General features: G+C 44.8%; 3 protein-coding genes across 5 annotated transcripts in view; 1 reads left to right on the forward strand and 2 right to left on the reverse strand.

The window, feature by feature from the left end:
• LOC110505385 (EARP-interacting protein homolog) overlaps positions 1-149 on the reverse strand; it is a 99,048-nt gene extending 98,899 nt beyond the window's left edge. The window contains exon 1 of one of the 3 annotated variants that reach the window (XM_090220655.1): positions 6-125. The gene's annotated coding sequence lies outside the window, so the exon portion shown is untranslated. Of the gene's footprint in view, positions 1-5 lie in introns of all 3 variants that reach the window. The other 2 variants (XM_036962853.2, XM_090220656.1) reach the window with 2 other exon arrangements.
• LOC110505384 (trafficking protein particle complex subunit 12) lies at positions 92-17,009 on the forward strand. The gene is made up of 12 exons (XM_021584566.3): positions 92-195; positions 561-1,912; positions 2,030-2,146; positions 9,627-9,740; positions 10,063-10,201; positions 11,341-11,453; positions 11,592-11,664; positions 12,498-12,571; positions 13,930-14,028; positions 14,116-14,216; positions 14,503-14,590; positions 16,105-17,009. The coding sequence occupies exons 2-12, from the start codon at positions 572-574 to the stop codon at positions 16,345-16,347; spliced, it is 2,502 nt and encodes an 833-aa protein (XP_021440241.2). The 5' UTR covers positions 92-195; positions 561-571; the 3' UTR covers positions 16,348-17,009.
• A 75-nt stretch (positions 17,010-17,084) lies between these two features.
• Positions 17,085-21,130, reverse strand: adi1 (acireductone dioxygenase 1). The gene is made up of 4 exons (XM_021584570.3): positions 20,743-21,130; positions 20,067-20,186; positions 19,733-19,912; positions 17,085-17,538 (listed from the first exon to the last, which is right to left on the reverse strand). The coding sequence occupies exons 1-4, from the start codon at positions 20,866-20,868 to the stop codon at positions 17,422-17,424; spliced, it is 543 nt and encodes a 180-aa protein (XP_021440245.1). The 5' UTR covers positions 20,869-21,130; the 3' UTR covers positions 17,085-17,421.

Below are 21,130 nucleotides of genomic sequence, written 5' to 3' on the forward strand. Positions count from 1 at the left end.
CGTACCGTATAGTAAATGCCCGTAAATATGTTTGGAAAAGCTGATATTTATGTTTTAAAATGCGTAAAATGTTCAAGAATACCCATTTGACAGTTGCGTATGAAATTTCAACCCTCTAGGACACCGTACATTTCCCTTCCTGGAAAACTAACGCAGGCGCACTATTGCCGTAACTGTCATCGTTCCTAAGCAAAGGTAACGTAAAGCTCCCTTTTTTGTTAACATGTATTCGTTTACAGCTTGACAGGAGATTCTGAAGCATCGCTACATGTGATTTCTGTAAACAAGTGTTTGGTATTAACACTGTTATGAAACTAGTTAATGTCCCGTTTCGCCATTTGAAGCACTGTTAACTTAGCTTAACAAGCTATTTAAATAGCTGGCTAGCTAGCCAAGCAGTTAGCCTATCGTCATCACGCAACAACCACAACAATATTCTACTATAGCCCAGTTTAAGAAATACCAAATGCATTACCTATACTTTAACGCACATACTTACAAATCCATGTAATATTTTTATGTGGATCTACTTTATTTCCCCGTGCTATGCTATTCCTCAGGGCAAAGAATCATGGACAACAACGAGACTCCTGCCCAGAGGCCAGTCACCCTTGACATCACAGGGGCAGTGGAGGTTAAACCCAGCCTGAGTGAAGCCCCTATCTCTCCTCAGCCATCCCTCCTTCCCTCCTCTGATGTCCATTTCCAGGAGGAGAGCATCGACCTGGGGGGCGAGTCCTTCATCACTCCCGAGGAGGACAGCCACAGCACGCCCTCAGAGAGCCTGATGGACAAGCTCAATGACCAGATGATGGAGAGTGTCATGATCTCTGACTCCCCCAACAACAGTGAGGAGGATGATGTGGTTCCCATGGACAACCTGCTGGAGCAGTTTGAGGAGAGGGAGGAGGAGCCAGCAGCAGCAGTGGTTAAAGAAACCTTAGTGGAGGAAGAGGAGGTGGAGGAGAAAATGGATGATCTGATTGGACAAGACACTACTGAGATCAAGATAGAGGCAGCGATGATGCAGACAAGTCCAGTAGCCTCTAGTCCTGAGGAACCATTGGAGAATGTGAAACAGAAGCTAACCACTGATGACCAGGACGTTATCACTGTCTCTGTCTCTGCTGTAACCCCAGAGGACAGCACCCCCAGCTCAGGCAGCCCCAAGCCTGAGGCAGCAGCCCTGGAAGCCAGCAGCAAAGAGACCACATCCAAGGATGAATCCATCCCTGTGTGCACCATATTCAGCCAGGGAAGCCAGCCCAAAGCCCAGGCCCTGGTGCCGGATGGCTTCCAGCCTACCCTCATTAAATCTCCCAGCTTCAGTAGTGGCACCGGGGGGAGCACAGAGATTACCCCCAGTCAACTGGCTCCCCTGGTCTGCCAGCCCAGCCCCAGCCTCAGCAAGTTTTTCTCTGACAGTGGCCATGTCAACCCGGCTACTGACTTCTTTGACTCCTTCACTACTTCCTCCTTCATCTCTATCAGCAACCCCAACGCAGAGTCCCCAAAGTCAGCCGCCCCACCCGAACGCCAGCTCTCTGCTTCCTCTGGGTCCTCTCTGTCCACCTCTGGGCTTACGGAGTCCGGCATCCTCACCCCTACCTCCTTCATTGGGCCTACCCAGACTGAAGCCACCCCCAGGCCACTTCAACAGGCTCCAGTAGAGCCAGCCCCGGCCACAGCCCCTCCTCAGCCCTTCACCCAGCTGCAGGCTGTGTTCTCGGGGGGAGATGACCCGTTTGCCACGGCACTGAACATGAGTGAGGCTGATAAGAGGTACGATGCCTGGCTGCCTTCTGAGGAGACCAGGAAGGTGCTGATCTCCATGGCAACGCAGCACTACAGCCAGGTGTTTGTGGAGAGGGAGAGACTGACCATGCCCGGACTCAAGTTTGACAACCTGCAGGTGGGTTAGCTTGCCATTTGCCCATAGAGCTGGGGTTCCATACATGTTGAGATCTAGTCATTTTCTCCTGGCCCTAACTGATTGTGACCAATGACCAGTTCTGTGTGTGCGTTTCAGGGTGATGCTGTGAAGGATCTGATGGTGCGTTTAATGGGGGAGCAGGCGGCTATGAAGAGACAGGTCCTTACAGCGAACTCTGTAGAACAGTCCTTCCTGGGCCTCAAACAACTCATTGTGAGTCACTGTGCGTGCATGTTAATGTATTTGTGTGAACAGGTATTTTATACATCTATATGTAACAGCCTTGTTGGAAACGACTTTCATGGCAGCTTGGTTTACCCATACTTAAAAAAAAATATAATAATTCGCCTTTGCGTTCCCCTCCATTTGAAAGAACTAGGATGCACAGAAAGCGCTTGCACTTCTACTTATTCAGTGAGTGAAGACAGCGTAAATTGCTGTTTGTATGTAGCAGATACGCTTGTGACATTCTATGATGACTACCTAGAGTATGCCTCACCTCCCTCATTGAATGGTTGTTAATAGCACAGCCCCATAAAATTGCCTACAATTTCTCTGGTTCACCTGACTCCCCTATCCCTCCATAAAGCATGTCAATTAGTCTGCATAGTGACCTCTCCTCCTCCATGACCTCATTCTCCTCTTTCCTCCCCTTCCCCTGTTTTAGCAAATGCCCCTGACCTGCACTTGGTATTTAAAGCGTATGCACTGTAGCGGAGGGAGGGAGGGAGAGAGAGAGAGAGAGGGAGAGGGAGGGAGGGAGGGAGAGAGAGAGAGATCCTCCAGGCTTCGAGTTCTCTCTCCTGCTGTGCTGATGTCTAATGCATGGGAGCTGTTTGCATATTTCAAAGCCTTCTGCTCACACACCCACCTGGCACTGGGCTGCGGTCCTCCAGGAATATACACACACCCACACAGAGATTGTGAGTGAGGCAGGTCTGTTGAAATGTCAATGGGTTTTGCTCCTCCACTGTGGCCCTCACAGCTCCAGCCGGCCCAGCCTATCAACCTGACACTGACCAATAGTTATGATTGATTGCACCGAATTTGAGACATTTGGGTGGTCTGTTTCTTCATTCACTTGGTGTATGTTGGCATGGTGTGTGTTAGTGTTAATGGCCTACTTTTGCATGTTTCTTGTGAGGGAAGGGTTCTATATTATGCCCTATGTATAATTATACACATTTTACAATTGTATAACATTGAGATTCTTGAAAATAACAATTAAGTGCTTGAAAAAGTCCTTGAATTTGTCTATGAGCCATGCTTAATAAAATATATATGGTCCGAGGGCTATGTTGTTATGGGCCAATTTTCATATATTCACTTTCACACATTCGGAGCTGCGTGAAAATCTTTATTTTTGTTTGAAACTATTTTGAAATGTTTATCCCAATGTCACACATTGGCCCCATTTGTTTATAGAAAGACTCATTTATAGATTATGGTAATTCCTCTTAACATAATTTACTGAATTTCCATGTTCACTTTGAAGATGGTAGAATAACTGTCCACATGTACTTTCCCTCAGCCCACAAGATGAGTCATGAACAGCAAAATCACTAGCCTATGTCAATTTACTATCCCCCATAGTAGAAAAGTTGACCTATTCTTTTGGTCAGCTTGTCGTTCTGTGCGAGAAATAAATAGACTACTCCAAACCGACTCTGGGACAGTTTCAGGACGATAGAGCACAAATTCATACGACCAGTACATACAAATTAAAAAGCAATGAGGCTGATGAAACAGAACAGAATTTACCTGAAAATGTTGACCAAATATTATTTCTTCACATTATAAACGCAGCGATGTGCACACGGCAGTAGGATGTGCACACGGCAGTAGGATGTGCACACGGCAGTAGGCTACGCACAAATGTTTGTTCCATAATGCAATAAGCGGGAAAATGACAGATATGAGAATATCCGTTAGAAATTTTGAACAATTGGAGATCTAAAGATGCAATAACTAGCTTGCCTACCGTTGCCTATGCACTTGAATGGTGAATGGGAAGTGGGCTTCAAATTCCAGTTGAGAAATAAAAATAGCAGCTCTTTTTAATCATGGCCACACAATGCAATTGCATTTAGAATTGTGCAATGATTTGGCTTTAAAGCACATGTTCAATCCAGCAGCAGCTCTTGTGCTGTCTTGACAGATTTCCCGCTCTGTATCTATATGCTCAACGTGTGATAAATAAGAATCATAAACAACGAACAAAAATACACACTCACCAATGTCATTTCACAAAATTATGCAAATGAATCTATAGACGACAAGCATGACCGGTCAAATGTATTTATGTCGACTGGTATTCGACTGGTATTTCCATCAATGAATAGGCTAAAAAGCATCTTGCAATGGGACTTTTTTTTCTTCTTCTCCCAGACAATTGGCCTGCACCAATTCTATTTATTGGCTATTAGAAACCCTGGTGTGTGTGTGTGCGCTCACACAGAGCTATGTTTACCTTGGGGTTGTAGTGACTAATTAGATGTGCCCTATGGCTGTATAGAGATGTGTGTGAGTCTTCCCTCTGGCTTGTGTGTGTGTGTGTGTGTGTGTGTGTGTGTGTGTGTGTGTGTGTGTGTGTGTGTGTGTGGTACTCCCTCCTGATTCTGGGGGCTGCTGGGAGCTGGCAGTGACTCATGCTGCAGTGCCAGAGTATGACTGCACCCACTGCCACCACACTCCCTCTGAGAGAACACACAAACGCTGGCTATCACAGATGGAGGGAGGAGCACAGAGATTATGGAAGGGAAGAACAGAGGAGAGGGAGAGGAAGGACGAGAGAGAAGGGAAGGGAGGAAGAGAGCTATTAGGCTGGGAAAGAAGAGAGATGAGGGGAGGGGAAGCGAGGGATGAAAAGGAGGAAACGGCCTCTGTGGAGAAGAGCGAGGCTTTGAGAACAGATGCTGCGTTCTCTTTCTCTTGCTCTCTCCCCATCCCCCGCTGATACAGACAGACAGTGGTGATATACACCACTGAGAGAACATTATTCATAGGCGAGCTCAGATAATATTATTAACACCACCTGAAAATACAGTAACTGAGTCCAAATATCATAGCTCCACACTTTGACTTGAAATAGGACTGACCCAAACCCTGTTGAATGTTGGTGTTGTAGAGGGAGAGCCAGATCCTCTTTCTCTCGGCTTGGTTAACTGTCCTCTATCCCTCAGGATGTCTCTCTCTCCCTCCCATCCCTCTCTCTACCCTTCCTTTGAGAGCTAGTGACCCGTCTGTCCTCTCCCCTGAGTCGTCCCGTCAGCATTTCCCCTCTTGCTCAGCAGGGCTCAGGGACTTTATTTTTTTCTCTCTCTCTCTTCCCTCCCTCTCATCCCTTCCTCATTTCCTCTGAGGCTTGTGTTGTGACCCGTCTCTTGTCTCTTGTGGCCAATGTCAGCTGGCCAATGCCTCCTCTTGCTCAGCATTACCCATGGCCCCTCTCCTTCCCCCCCTCTGGTGACCTGTCCCCCTCTCCCCATAGTCATATTGGCCTAGGGCTTATATTTCTCTCATCTCTCTCCCTCCGGTGACCTGTCTCCTCGCTCTCCCTGTGGCTGGTCAGCGTCCCCGCTCTCTCAGCAGGGCCCTGGGCTGGTTAATCTGTCACTCTGATTAACCACCTCTCTCCTTCCTTCTCTCCATCCCTCTCTTCCTCTGGGGCTGATGACCTCCCTCTCTCCCTAGTGTGCTGGTGTCTGGGCCTGAGGCCAGGCCCGTCTGTGCCGGGGCCATATGTCCAGTGGAGGAAGGGGAGGGGAGGTATGATTAGCATCATCCCCACCTTCCTCCCACCTTGGCTGGGTCAGCCTTGGCCTTGACACTCCCTCCCATCTGTAACCACAATGACCTGCATTATACAGTAGCTACCTGGAGGTGTGCAGCAGAGTTGTCATTACCTCAACCCATTACAACATTGAGATCTGGACTAGCTGTGTCAGCTGTTTGTCCTATGCTATGGCAGTCAGTGCTCTTCAGCACTGGTCCTGGGCATAAGCACAGAGCGTGGCAATGTAGCTACAGCTAGGTACTGAGTTTTGTAAAGGGAGAATGAGGCCTTTAAATCCATCTGTGGACAACGTCATCAAACACGGTCACCCAAAGGAAAGCTGTTCAGAACTCTCCCAGAGACAGCCATTACAGGGTCATACAGAGTTGCTATAGCAATCCCTACTAAACTAGTTACTTCAAAATACCTTCATATCAGTCATGTGATCTATTCCATTGTCCCAGGGCTATAGATGTCTGGATCCCTTCAAACAGAAACTACGGTGGTCTTTAGAACAGTCAGCCAGTCAGTCCATCCTCTTGGCCTGGAGGCAAAGCCCTGGACTGGCACTCGGGCCACTGATACAGAGCCTACAGCCCTTCACCAAACCATCAAAGACAAGTTAGCCACTACCAAGGCCTTAGAGATGCTAGTGTGTTTTGCATACTACCTTTCTTTTGTCTCTCCCCTCTATTCTCCCCTCTATTCTGGGGCTAAATTGAAGTGGCACAGGAACTTAGTTTGTTAGGAAGAACAGGGCGAGTAGCCTTTCTACTGTGTTTGGCTGGAGGCTGGCGTCTCACGAGAACCCTGGCAGTGGGTGTGCAGTGAGCTTCGCATCAGGGAGTTTCTACTTCACAAAAGGAAAATCTCTAAAACTTGTGATCTTCAACACAATTTAAGAATCCTCGCCCCTTTTAAACCCGTGACGCTGCTAATTGCAAACACAGCCTCGTGTTTGTTTCTGTGTGTTTTGTATGAGTAGGGAATCCAGTGGTATTCTATTGAAGTAGTAGGCTGTAGTGAAGTCTCTCTGTTCTTCTCCTATGGGGTGGGGATGGAGCTCCCTGGCGGGGGCCCAAGGCCTGATTGGTTTTACTGGCTCTGGAGTCTCTCGCTGTTGCCCCGTCAGAACTGTGGCTAGTCAAGCAGACACTAGCTGGCTTGTAATCCTATTGGTTCTCTCTCCCCCAGCTGTGTGCGTGCGTGAGTGCACGCCACACGTCAGTAGTACTCACAAGGGCTTCTGTTGAACCTTTTTTTTAATTTATTTTTTAAATCAGGTGAATAAAAAGGGATGAGCTGAAAGGAAGCTCATACCCCTGCCTCCCCGGTGGCTGTGCGTGAACACTATGCATGCAAACTGTGGCTAATCCACTTCCTTCCCCAGTGTGAGAGACAGGAGTTTTCATTTAGGCCTGCACTGTGGCCCTGCTCTGTACACATTCTGCGTTCATCCGCATTTCCTCATTAAATATCACTCAATATAATCAGCAACTTCTCTGTCTTAATGCATCCTCACTTGATTTAGGAGGATCCGATTGGCTCTTATTGCAGAGTAATATGAGCGGAGGTAAATTTATACTGAAAAAATATATTAACACAGCATGTAAAGTGTTGGTCCCATGTGTCATGTGCTGAAATAAAAGATCCCAGAAATGTTCCATACGCACAAAATAAAATTGTTTACATCCCTGTTAGGGAGCATATCTGCATTTACAGTCATGTGAAATCCATAGATTAGAGCCTAATGCATTTATTTCAATGAACTGATTTCCTTCTATGAACTGTAACTCGGTAAAAATCTTTGAAATTGTTGCGTGTTGCGTTTTTATATTTTTTGTTCAGTGTATTAGTCATGTTCATCTACTGTTCTCTCTCTCACCTCTTCTAATAGACCTTTCTCACACCTGGTATTATTGATGCTGTTGGGTGTTTGGGTATGCATGATGGCACTAACTAACATCGGTCTTGGTGGGTCATTCCATGGCATTTCAGCAAGCCATGACACCCACCATCTCTGATGGCTCTGAAATCATTTCTGTCGTTAGAAACAGAAGATTAGCATTCCTGCAACATTATTTTTCGTTGGGAAATAATTTGATTTTGATCATTAGAAGTGAAGCTAATTGATTGCACCCAAATTAGCCATTTTAATTTATAGGATTCATATAATATCCAATGAATATAGTACCTCACATATGATTTGTACCTAACTTTTTGTTCTAGCAATGAGATTGTAAAAAGCCACCCATAGATCCCACACCAAACCCACCCCAACAATGAGTATCAGTTGTAGGAATGCTAATCTTTTGTTTCTAACAACAGAATACATTTAGGAACAATCTAGATGGTGGGTGTTGATCCTCTTTCTTGTGCTTTTTGAGATGGAACGACCCCTTGTTGAAAACCCTTACTGTCCCTCTCCTGAACACTAACTCACAGCCATCTAATTCCGGAAACAAGTAGCCTACCTGCCCTCAACTCTGCCTACCCCACGTGCAGGGAACAGAGGTGTGGACCCCATTGTTTACAGGCTCCTCTGTTAGCACTTCTGGAGCTTTCCAGTTGCATCACCAACAGTTCCCTCCTCTGTGAAGTTGTGTGTGTGTGCCTGTATTAGGTGTGAAATAGCGTTTGAATTGCAGGCTATCCCTGTATTCTGCTGGTTGTTATCAGTCTCTTACCAGGACTATGGAAAAGTTGTGCCTAAACTAAACCGGCACCCCTTTCGGAGACCACCCACCGAGCCAACAGGTGGCGCTCTTTTTCAAGCCTACTTGCGACTTGGTGCCACTACATTATGGGATATGGTTGATTTAATAAGGGCCGTGTGAGTGTATGCGTGTACAGTATAGGGTCGTGTGAGTGTATGCGTGTACAATATAGGGTCGTGTGAGTGTATTTGTGTACAGTATAGGGTCGTGCGAGTGTATGCGTGTACAATATAGGGTCGTGCGAGTGTATGCGTGTACAGTATAGGGTTGTAAACTCAGGTAACTTTCCCCAAACTCCCTGGGGACTGCCGTGGGTTCTGTCTCAGTGGCTGCAGCTGCTTTTGGCCATCTCCATGTCTCTCGTTTTCAGCTTCATTTCACCCCCTAATGAAGATTTAGAGGCACCAGGGACACTGGCATGGGGGAGAGGGGGAGAGGGAGGGAGGGAGGGAGGGAGGGAGGGAGGGAGTGTGTGTGTGTGGAAGAGTGAGAGGGGGGAGAAAGGATGTCTTTCATTGTCCCAGTGAAATTGTCATCACAAATTAACACAGCCACAAAGTCAAAATTGGCTACAAAAATGTAGGCATAAGGTTCAGTGTTGCTGCAGTTAGGTTTAAAATACAATTTTAAGTCGAAGTTGTAGAAATGGGTGGGGTTTAGTCATAATTAGGACTTGGGTGTGTTTAACTAATGATAACCCAGTGAAATCTCCCATGATGGAACCCCACCTGTGCTCCAGTATAGAAAGAAAGCTGTCTGTTGTGACTGAGCTCTCCCTCCTCTATTCACTCAACAGATCTAGCTTGCATTCCTCTCCTCTCTGTTCTTCTATTCTCCTTTCACCCCCCCCCCCCCCCACCCCTTCTGTTTCATGTGTAATCCTCTGCTGCCTAATTAGCTGGCTGGCTGTGATGAATGGCCGTGCAGTGAAAACCCAATCTCTGGGCTGACCTTGTCATCCTTACTGATTGGGAGGCTCGACTCCACACACCCTCTTATGCCCCTCTGTCCCCTGTCTTTGGCTGCCCTGGCTCTTTACCACTAATACCACCAGTCATAAACTCACTTGACAATGCTATGGTTGGCATCTCTGGTTGGTTCAATTTAGCGGTCACCGTGTGTGTGTGCGTGTGTGTGCGTGCGTGCCTATCCTCTCACCTTGTCTGTTGGTTTTGTTGTAACGGCTCTTCTGTCCCTGTAGAGCACGAAGAACTGGCGTGCTGCTGTGGACCTGACAGGCAGACTGCTGACAGCTCATGGTCAGGGCTACGGTAAGGCTGGCCAGCCCTCCAGCCACAACACTGACTCACTACAGGTACCTGTGTGTCTGTCTGTATATGTTTGTTTGTCTTTGCCAATACTGGTGCACATGCCTGTATGTGTGAGAGTGGTTTATGTGTGTAAGTCACGTATCTGATCACGTATGTAGCTAAGGGTCGGTACAGTGTGTCTGGGGAATAGAGGTAAGACTAACGTGTGTGTGTGTGTGTGTGTGTGTGGTAGAGGAGAGGATGGGGTGAAAGCCAGGAGCTGCCTGCATGAATTAGACTCAGGATGACAAGAGTGGGCTGACACACACACCCACAGAGTGGGTGGGTGGGGACAGGCTAGGATGACAGGAGTGTGTGTTGTTGCAGCTGTGGTTTGTTCGCCTGGCCCTGCTCACCAAGCTGAGCCTGTTCCAGAACGCTGAGATGGAACTGGAGCCGTTTGGAAACCTGGACCAACCTGACCTCTACTATGAATACTATCCTACCGTATACCCTGGGAGGAGAGGTACACACCATCTACACTTAAAATACTAACCAAACGCTCTGACACCCCCCCCCCCCCCCCCCCCCGGATCAAACCATAGAAATCCCCAGCCCTGCTAACAACCAAAGACAACACTTTATTTCACAGCCACTGTTTAGTTTCCCTTTTAACTCTGCATGAGCAGCTCTCTGATGTAGTGCCATTGCTTTAGTCTTTACAGCCCTAGGGTTTACTATAGTAGAGGCAATCGCTGTAGAGTCATGGCCGCGGACACACAGACAGCGAGAGAACCGAGGTGAACGCTTGAAGCGACACCACACAGCAGTCCAAGGGGAGAGCAGATTGAATTTCCATTCCTCAATATTAAATGCTTTGTGCTGCCCTAGGTGGCTACAGATACTGGCAACAGTTTCCTGCCTGGCATCAAAGATTGACATCTGAAGGTCTGCTGCCCCCATCCAATATCTATTATCCATGATCTAACTCTTAGAAGGAACATTAGCGAGCGCCAAGCATATCCTCTCAAACAACCAGCAGGATATACTGTTTAAAAAAACAGAATCGGTTATTCATTTGTTTACAAAGTGAGAGGGAAAAGTTTAATGTTTTTTTAAAGGAAACTTGAATAGTTTAATTTTCTATCTGCATCAACAAGTCATAGTTTCACTAAATTATGGGATGTACTTTCATTTAGTTCACTCTTTCTACACGAAGCCGACAAGTCCGATGTTTCTTTAGGTCAACAGGGTGAAACAAGTTTAACCCCTGACCCTTATTACTCCAGAACATGGCTGTTCTCTCTGTGACGTCACTGTAAAGCTGTAGATAGGAGTCGTGGGTGTTTTCATGGGTGCTGCTGATTACCAGAGAATCTCTACACAGACAGCGACAGACAGACCGAGACGGTGCTTCCTCTGTAGCTATCAAAGAGCCAGAGATCAAAGGCTCAAAGCTCAGGCACATGACTCACTGCTCACCTCTAGGTAGGGCCTTCATTCCTCAGGAGGTGAGAGGAAGAGAGCTGGAGGAAGAGAGTGTTGGATAAAGGGAGAGGAGGCTTCCTGCTTTGCAACACACGTTTCTCAATGCCATCTGTACGTTTCGTCTGTGGGAGTTTGTGAATGACATATGTGTGAAGATTCTCTCTCTCGTTCTTTCAGGCTCCATGGTTCCGTTCTCGATGCGGGTGCTGCATGCAGAGCTGCCTCAGTACCTGGGGAAACCACAGGAGTCTCTGGACAGACTACACAGCATGAGGACCGTCTGTCAGACCGTGAGTTCACACACCAACTTTCTCTCGTGTCCTCCCTCGCTTTTGTTTTCTTCCAATAAAGTCAGTAATGGGTTGAAAAATAATGACTACCTTGTTTACAACGTGTCCCCTTTTATGAAACGCTGTCTCTCCTGATAGATCCTGGATAACCTTGAGCAGGGCTTGGCTGAGGACGGCAGCATGATCAACCTCACCCAGGAGAACAGACAAGGTGCGGTACAGAACAGTGTCTCGTCCCCACCTGTCCCACACTATCTGAGAGAGTGGCGTAAACCCACACTCTATACCCAGTGTTATTCAACCTCTGCCATCCTCCTCCCAGTGAAGCCACTATTTTGCTGTTTGTCTTATATTAAAGGAACTTATTAAATGGGCATAGACCATTGAGACAGTTGGTTTTGAGTCGTGAGAAAGCAATCAATACATAAGACATCGCCAACTTTTCAATAATTGGTTCATCGTACTGTTCAGATGCAGAGGGATCTGGTAGTTGCACCTCACTCCTTTGTCAGTCTCTCTCTCTGCTTCTCTTCCTACGCACTCAATAACAAAGACTAGCACATCTCAATAGACCCCCACTGAGTGATGGCCTCAGTCAGCAGAACACACACACACACACAGGTTCACTACACACACACAATATGACTGTACACACAATCCAGTCCATACACATTCACGCATATGAGAACACATCTTGCTGCAGCTGAGCGCAAACCAGCCCACTGACAGCCTATACAATCAGCCTGAGGATAGAAAGAGTTAGTGTGTGGGAGAGGGAGTTGCAGCGTCTTCCCTCCCTTCTCAGACAAACGATGATGGTGATGGGAATACTAGTGTGATGAGGGGAGGGGGTAGTTGGATAGAGAGATGGGGGAGAAAGGGAAGGAGGTGCTGAATTTGCTCTCTCGTGCTTGTTGTGTGTTATATTCAACTCTGTTTTTGTACAGTGAAATGTCAATTCAATTGGTCCCACAATGCTAAAATTGTCCCGGTAAATAAATCAACAGGTCTGAAATGAAACCAATGTGTCCTCCTTTGTTGCAGCATCTCTTCAGCTGTGGAAGTCTCGTCTGAGTCGGGTCATGTACGCCATGGCTAACTGTCTGCTCATGATGAAGGTATGTGTTCCGCGTGTGTGTGTGTGGGTGGGGGAGGGACTATAACGGCAGCACAAAGCTACCAGAGTGCCCTGTGGGTGTATGCGCACACACACACACCAACTGTAACACACACATTCATTGACGTACTTGCCCAGTCACATATTCACACACATGCCCGTCCATGGCTGTCAGGAAGCTAGCGGAGGAATGGATAACAACTAGCAAGCCACGTACACACACACACACACACACACACAATGGCTAATAAAGGCTTATTTGGTTTAACAGCATTGTTTTGGTGCATAGTGAGTAAACGTGTTAGAGGTCTTGTCGGGTGTGTGTGTTTCATTATATAAGGAGAGATGCCGTTTGTCTGGTTCGGTCCTCTTCATTCTGCCTTCCCCTCTGTCCAGAACTCTGTCTAGAGACCCATGCTGACAGTGGAACAGCCAGGCGGACGCTAGCCTGAGCATATCCTGCACCAAGACACTGTCTGTCCACCCAGAGTCTAGACCAAATGAGGGAACAGTGAAACACAAAGCTATCATGTAACAGAACCACCATTCTGGATGATCTGACTATCATGGCTTGGAGTCGTAATGTAATTGGCAGATGCAGAGTGACACAGTGTTCACCTGACACCCACAATACATTAGACAAGTTCCTTTGATGAAGACGGCATTCATCATGTTTAAGGGCCCTCTATACCAGGGTTATTCAACTCTTACTCTACGAGGTCCGGAGCCTCCTGTTTCTGTTCTACCTGATAATTAACTGCACCCACCTGGTGTCCCAGGTCTAAATCAGTCCCTGATTAGAGGGGAACAATGAAAAAATGCAGTAGAACTGGCGTTGAGGTTCAAAGTCGAGTTTGAGGGCTCTATACTTTACTAGAGAATGCTTTCCAACAATGTTGCTTGTTCTTTCCTAGTGACAGTTGTGTGTAAAATGTTGTTTGTGTTGGTCTGTAGATGTATGATGGCAGACCACAGGCTTCCCAGTAATATCCCATAGGATCACCCTGATTGGATTCTTTGTCAGTGGGAGATGGAGAAAGAGGGACAGAGAGAAAGTGGGGAGTCGTTCTGTACACAGGACCATTGAAAGAGACACAGCGCCATCTGCTGGTGGTAGCATGAATGTAAACACACACAAACTGCACCAACTCACTGACCTCTCTCCCATCCCCAGATACATAGCAGCCATGCTCAGCAGTTCAGTCAGCATGTGAGCGATGTGATGTGTGGTAGAGAACAGCCATGGCTGGGGCACGGTGTGACCAGGGACACCTCGCCCTACTAATGGTCAATACACTTGATTAATTCTCATTCTGTCTGTCTCCCTCTCTCTTTCTGTCTCCTTCTCTCTTTATCTAGGACTATGTTCTGGCTGTAGAGACATATCACTCCATTGTCCAGTACGAGCCTCAGCAGAAAGTACAGCTGCTGAGTGGGATAGGACGCATATTCCTGCAGGTGAACACACACACCTTTTCTCTTTCAATTTCAACTACTTTTTCCACAACATAATGCGTTTTGGTTTGAATTGTTATTTTTGACCAGATTGGAGACATTAAAACAGCCGAGAAGTATTTCCTAGATGTGGAGAAAGCCTCTCTGGAGAAGGGAAGTGGAACAACAGACACATGCGTTTTGATGAACAGGTACGAATCAGTGTGTGTCATAAATAAAACTATTTCCTGATTCATTTATCTGTACTTCTGTCAGACTTCCCTTACAGTTGTAGGGTGTGAGCAGGCACAGGGGTCACTTTGTGATGCTATGCTAGGAGACAAAATGGTGCCATTCACACTGTGTTGATTCACATTAGCTGTTAATTCCTGTCAGTTGGCCGACTGACACATCTTCACACAGAATCACTGAAGTGACATTGTAATGTGATAGGTCTCTGTAGTAACCCAGCTGACCTGTGTGTGTTGTGTGGTCCAGGGCCTTCATCTACCTCAGTCAGAACAACTACTCAGAGGCACACTCCTCGTTCGCAGAGGTCCTAAAGATCGACCCCAAAAACCCTGTGGTAGGTGATCACGCAATCTACGACAACTATACGTGATTAAGACTTAACATTTTATAGGATACATCGGAAGTTTCACTTTCCTAGAAGACTGTAAATAAATTAATGCACTGTAGTTGAGTAGTTGAGTGAGGCAGATCTCACCCCATCGACTTCATGATATTTCCCCTCAAGCAAGAAAACAGCCTCCCTCTCTCTCCCCCTAAGGCAACATTATCTTCTCCCTAGACAAATAACGCCTTTCTTCCCTCTCCTCTGTGCAGAGCTCTTCTCCTTTCTTCCTCAGGCAAATGACTCTCTCCTCTCCTTCTCTGTAGATGAATAATTATTATTTTCCTACTCTCCTCAAGCCTTTGTCCCCTCTCCTCTCTTTACGCACCTGCATTCATTTATTTACAGTCTTCTAGGAAAGTAAAACTTCCGATGTATCCTATATAAAATGTGTTAAGTCTTAATCACGTATAGTTGTCGTATATTGCTCTTTCCTCTCCCTGCAGGCAAAAAAACTCCTTTCTGCGTTCTCTCCCCTGTCGACATACCCATATGAAAATATACTGTAGTATTACTATATTTATTCACTGTAGTGTTTTTGCGGAAGTACACTAGTATTCATTGCAGTGTTTATGTACATGTCTGTAGTAAAATCTATAGCATATACTGTATTTACTATTTGTTTTATCTTTGACATAAAAGTGGGGGCTTTCTCCTTGAGGAAACCTACTGGGCAAATACTAAGAGCAAATGTTGCATAACATGTATAGTACCGGTCAAAAGTTTGGACACAACTCATGCAAGGGTTTTTCTTTATTTTCTACATTGTAGAATAGTGAAGACAAAACTATGAAATAACACATATGGATTCATGTAGTAACCAAAAAAGTGTTAAACAAATCAAAATATTTTATGAGATTCTTCAAAGTAGCCACCCTTTGCATTCTCTCAACCTACTTCACGAGGTAGTCACCTGGAATGCATTTAAATTAAGAGGTGTGCCTTGTTAATTTGTGGAATTTGTTGAAACGAGTCACTTAAGATTCCCTACATGGCAGTTTCTTGTCATTGTTGGTAGCTGTCTGGCAATCCAGAATCACAACTACTCACGGACTTCTGATCCATTTGAAGAGTGTGCATCGGTAACATGACGTCGTCAACTAACCCATCTATTTACTACAGTTTTTTTTGCAGATAATACTATAGTATTACATAGTATTATCCAGCATACTACATTCTAAAGTAAGCACTACATTATCAAACTATACTAGTGTGAAGTATAGTATTCTGCAGTATACTGCAAAAGTCTATAGTAAGCACTTCACGGTCGAGGGTTACCACCGTGTATAGTATTCTACAAAATTATATAGTAAGTACTACACATGATCGAGTGATACTACAGTGTGCAGTATACTGTATTCTACAATATTACAGTAGTAGAGTAATACCACTGCTTTAACTTCTGAGACCTTTCTGGCCTCTCTTCTCCCTGCGGGCCAACAACCTCTCTCTCCTCTCCCCTACAGGCGAATAACAATGCAGCAGTGTGCCTGTTGTACCTGGGCCGTCTGAAGGAGTCGCTGAGACAGCTGGAGGGCCTGGTGCAACAGGACCCGGCCCTGTACCTCCACGAGAGCGTCCTTTTCAACCTGACCACCATGTACGAGCTGGAGTCGTCCCGCTCCACCCAGAAGAAACAGGCCCTGCTGGAGTCAGTGGCCTGCCGAGAGGGAGACAGCTTCAACACACAGTGCCTCAAACTGGTGTAGAGGGAACCAGGGAGGTATGGGACCCTTGTAGGTCACAAGATTAGAGCAAAACGTTTGCAGGAACAGGGGGCCATCAGGAGTGTGACCTAGGCTTGAGTGTCATTACACTCCACTAAACAACATGGGCATTACCCTGCCTGAACTCCAGAGCAGGCACACAACTGTCCTCACAGCGCAGGCAAATCCACTCCCCATATTATACTAGTAGTGATGGAAATGATGATGATTGTGTAACTCACAAGTGAATGCTGATAGGATATCTATGTGAATACATGCAGTAGTGTTTTTAGACAAGGCAGACATTTTGTATTCCTGTGTGATTAAGACCTGAGTAAATCATGTTATTTTGTCCTGTAAAATCAACCACACTTAAAGGGTCTTCTGTAACTTTTTGAATTTGAGGGTCAATGATTGACTTGGCTCAGGATCCACCCCTCTCCACAAAAGGAATGTAAAATAGATATGGAATAATTCAACTGTACATATTATTATTCGTAGGGAAAATATATTAATGGAAAGTGTTAAATTACTTAAATCACTTATTTAATTATCCTAATGATCTCTTAAGTATAATTGTTTGTTTACATGTTGTACTGTATTGCTCTGGATGTGAGAAAAGGAATCTTGTTTATCCAAATAAACTGAACATGGTGTAGACCTTTTACAATGGTTATTGATTGAGACCAGACTTGTGACAATCAATTACTTTGGAAGAATGAAAAGTTAAGACAACTAAATGATTGAAGAGTGATTTTTTTAATGTGATAGCTTACTGGCATTTTAGCTCACCGTAGGTAACAAACAGCTCACTAGACTTGATTCTCACTGATGTAGTGTTACAAAAATAGAATGTGACCTTGAGTGGTGCAATACAACAGACAAAATCATAGAAAGTGGTGTTTTAATTAGTATAATTGCTTACAATGTAGGCACTGCATGAGTTGAAATACCTGATAATACAAAAGCATTTGATTATCCAACTCCACTAAATTGGTTCCTAGAAGATTGGTTGGTCATAGAAATCGTGTAATTCTATGGACACTGCATCCATTCAGTAACACCCGTTGCTCAGTCTTAAGCACATTGGAGAGCGCTCACATACTTCTGGCGAATATCAAACTCATCTGCTGGACGATTGTAGGCCTTCCATACAGGCTCCCCCACGAACAGTCTCATGGCTTGAGTGTAGTTCTGTAAAATGCATGAGGAAAAACAATCAACATTTTACTTGAAATGTAAAAATCTTACTTTTGACTTGGACATGCAGTATGGCTCTAGACCTAGACATTCTCATATTCATATAGGTCAACTGCTGGCAGTGTGTGCATATCCTTTCCTAACCACATGACCTGACTGATAACATTGAGGGAGTTCGATTAAGCTGAGCCGCGGTGCACCGGTCTACAATGCCTTCAGAAATTATACACACCCCTCAACTTTTTCCAGATATTGTCACAGGCCTACACACAATACCCCATAATGTAAATTCCATTGTTTCTATAATTTACAAATTAATTCAACAAAAAGCTTGAGTCTAAGTATTCAACCCCTTTTATGGCAAGCCTAAATAAAGTTCAGCAGTAAAAATGTGCATAAGTCAGAAGTTGCATGGACTCAATGTGCAATAGTGTTTTACATGATTTTCCAATGACTACCTCATCTCTGTACCCCACACATACAGATAATTGTAAGGTCCCTCAGTCAAGCAGGGAATTTCAAACAGATTCAACCACAAGACCAGGGAGGTGTTCCAATGCCTCGCAAAGGGCACCTATTGGTAGATGGGTAAAAAATACATGTAAAAAAGCAGACATTAAATATCCCTTTGAGCATGGTGACGTTATTATACTTTGGATGGTGTATCAATACACCAAGTCACCACAAAGATACAGGCGTCCTTCCTAACTTAGTTGCCGGAGAGGAAGGAAACCGCTCAAGGATTTCATCATGACTTAAAGACAATGGTGACTTTAAAACAGTTACAGAGCTTAATGGCTGTGGTAAGAGAACTGAGGATGTATCAACAACATTGTAGTTACTCCACAATACTAACCTAAATGACAGAGTGAAAAGGAGGAAGGAAGCCTGTAAGGAATACAAATATTTGTTTGCAATAAGGCACTAAAGAAAAACAACTAAAAATGTGGCAAAGAAATTAATGCTTTGTATTCAGGACAAAGTTATGTTTAGGGCAAATCCAACATTACTAAGTACCACTTCATATTTTCAAACATGGTGGTGGCTGGATCATGTTATGGGTATGCTTGCCATGGACAAGGACTAGGGAGTTTTTTTAGGATACAAAGAAATGGAATAGAGCTAAGTACAGGCAAAATCCTAGTGGCAAACCTGGTTGAGTCTGCTTTCCAAAAGACACTGGGAGACAAAACTCACCTTTCAGCAGGACAATAACCTAAGGCCAAATCAACACTGGACTTGGCAGAGCTTGAATCATTTTTTAAGAATAATGTACAAATATTGTCCAATCCAGGTGTGTAAAGCTCTTAGACTTACCCAGAAAGACTCACAGGTGTAATTGTTGCCAAAGGTGATTCTAACATTTATTGAATACTTATGTAAATAAGATATTTTTGTACTTTATTTAAGAAATGTGCAAATATTGCTTAAAAAATGTTTTCAATTTGTCATTATGGGGTATTATGTGTAGATGGGTGAGGAAAAATAAGATTTAATCAATTTGGAATACAAGCAGTAACAAAAACATAAGTCAAGGGGGTATGAATGCTTTCAGAAGGCACTGTATGGCCAGTGATATCAACAGGAAAAAGCAGTGAGGGAGCCACCCATCCCATGAGAGTGAATGTCATTCCAGTGCACTGCACTGCACGCTATAAATTCTAATCAGATAGTGTTTACATGTTTAGGTAAAAAGACAAATAATGTCCTGTTTGGAACACTGGGTGGATTCGATTATGCTGAGTACCAGTCTGTGGCCCGTGACGTGAAAAAGCATAAGTGATGAGGGATCAGGGCCCTTCTCAATTGGAACAGTAATCTGCACCGCTTAGTCTTGTCAACAAGGCAGCATGGTGCTTCATTCAGAAACATACATTTTTTTTCCCATCAAATATAGGTTCAAGTTTTCATTAGGAAGGTAGATATAGCATTTTTATCAAAAGTAATCACTTCTGCATGTGAAAACACATACCTACTCATTACTCCACGTACTTAACCTACGTCACTTAACCATCGGCCACGAGCGGGGCACCTGGCTCACGCCTGGGAGGAAGCCTGGTTCCAAAACTAATGCAATTTGCTTTTCGCCTTCTACCAGGGCAACCTGGGCCAGATAATCGAATGCCCTCCATGTTGGACAGTTTTACTGTAGGTGTTGTAAACAGCCAAATGACAAATGGAGCCATACGGTCTCAGTCAGAGTGAATCTGTGGTAGATGCCTGCAGGCAGAGTGATCAGGTCTCCCTTGGTCATGGCGATGCGGATCCAGCGGTCCTCTCGGTCCCTCACATCAAAGTAGGCCCTGCCATCCAGGATGTAGCGGATCTCATCATCCAGGTGAAGGTGCTCCTCAAAAAACATCTTCAGCTTGAGACAAGAGTACACAAATGGCAGGACACAATGTGCTTTTATAAAGTATCATTATAAGTATAATATTGGCGTACAAAATAACAAGTGAAACAATTGGAATTTGACTCAGAGCACCCTCAAATGTGTTCTTGTCACTGTACGCAGGCATTACCTTGTCCTCGTAGTTAGGTAGTTTGTCCTTGTCGATAGTGATGATGTCGGAGTAGGAGTAGCCTCTGTCTTTACGAATCTTTTCCAGCACAGGGTCTGTTTCATAAATATCAGCATCTAACTGGAAGACATGGACAGTACAGAATCAACCAGTCGGTCTCTAGTCTCATAAAATCTAGGCTGTCTCTAGTCCCATAAAAAAAATCTATTTTTTTGTGGCTAACATTAGCTAGGTTACGAGTTAGGTGAAATGGTTAAAGTTAGCTTACATGCTAAGTAGTTGCAAATTAGCTAAAATGCTAAAGCTGTCGGTGATGAGATTCGAACACGCAACCTTTGGATTGCTAGATGTTCGCGTTATAAGAATACCCATACACCTTATTTTCATTTTGGCCTAAGTAACCCGTTTTATGTAACTATACCAAACGTAAAATATACTAATTTGACGTCCCGGGAATAACGTTTACTATGTTACGTCTAGTCTATGAGACAAGGCTGGCGACTCAGACGCTACTGTTATGCAATCCAATTTAGCCAGTCACATTTATTTGTGTACAATTGCATTCACCGACGTGTATGACAGTAGATAACGTAACCAGCTAAACGTTGACAACTTTTTCTTGATAGCTGAAGTTACCAAGTTGTTATCCCGCCTTGCTCGCTAGTTAGCTAACTACCTTCCAGTAGAAAACCCCAATATTTTCTAACTCCTTCAAAGACACGGGTTCGTTTGGGTTTAGTTTATGTGGCATCCTATGATCTTCGTCAGAATCGTCCATAAACCAAGCCTCAATCGACGCCATGGTATGGCACTGAATAAATATTAAAACAAAGGTAAATCTTCTTATTATTCTTGTTCTTCTATGATGTAATGGCGGTCCGCAAACGTTAAAGTTGCATTCTGCCACCTACTGTGCTGGAGTGTGTGGTCAATGACGGTTTACAACATTAGCTCCACATTTCTAAATCCTGCTACCTAACTCAGTACTTCTGAGAAAATATAAATAAATACCCCTACTAGCTTCTAATAGATCCCACCTCATCCCTAAAGAGAAATGTGTAGAT

The sequence above is a fragment of the Oncorhynchus mykiss genome, chromosome 25 (genome assembly GCF_057628025.1).
Source record: "Oncorhynchus mykiss isolate SJ-2025 chromosome 25, ASM5762802v1, whole genome shotgun sequence".
Classification (NCBI taxonomy): Eukaryota; Metazoa; Chordata; class Actinopteri; order Salmoniformes; family Salmonidae; genus Oncorhynchus; species Oncorhynchus mykiss.

Bases quoted from the DNA above. Each gene is read 5' to 3' on its own strand.
- LOC110505384 (XM_021584566.3), top strand. From the start codon at position 572: ATGGACAACAACGAGACTCCTGCCCAGAGGCCAGTCACCCTTGACATC. The intron at 11,454-11,591 runs GTGAGTTCACAC...CTCTCCTGATAG, and splicing joins TGAGGACCGTCTGTCAGACC to ATCCTGGATAACCTTGAGCA. The intron at 14,591-16,104 runs GTAGGTGATCAC...TCTCCCCTACAG, and splicing joins TCGACCCCAAAAACCCTGTG to GCGAATAACAATGCAGCAGT.
- adi1 (XM_021584570.3), bottom strand. From the start codon at position 20,868: ATGGCGTCGATTGAGGCTTGGTTTATGGACGATTCTGACGAAGATCAT. The intron at 20,187-20,742 runs GTAGTTAGCTAA...CATGTCTTCCAG, and splicing joins TTGGGGTTTTCTACTGGAAG to TTAGATGCTGATATTTATGA. The intron at 17,539-19,732 runs GTATGGCTCCAT...TGCATTTTACAG, and splicing joins GATTCACTCTGACTGAGACC to AACTACACTCAAGCCATGAG.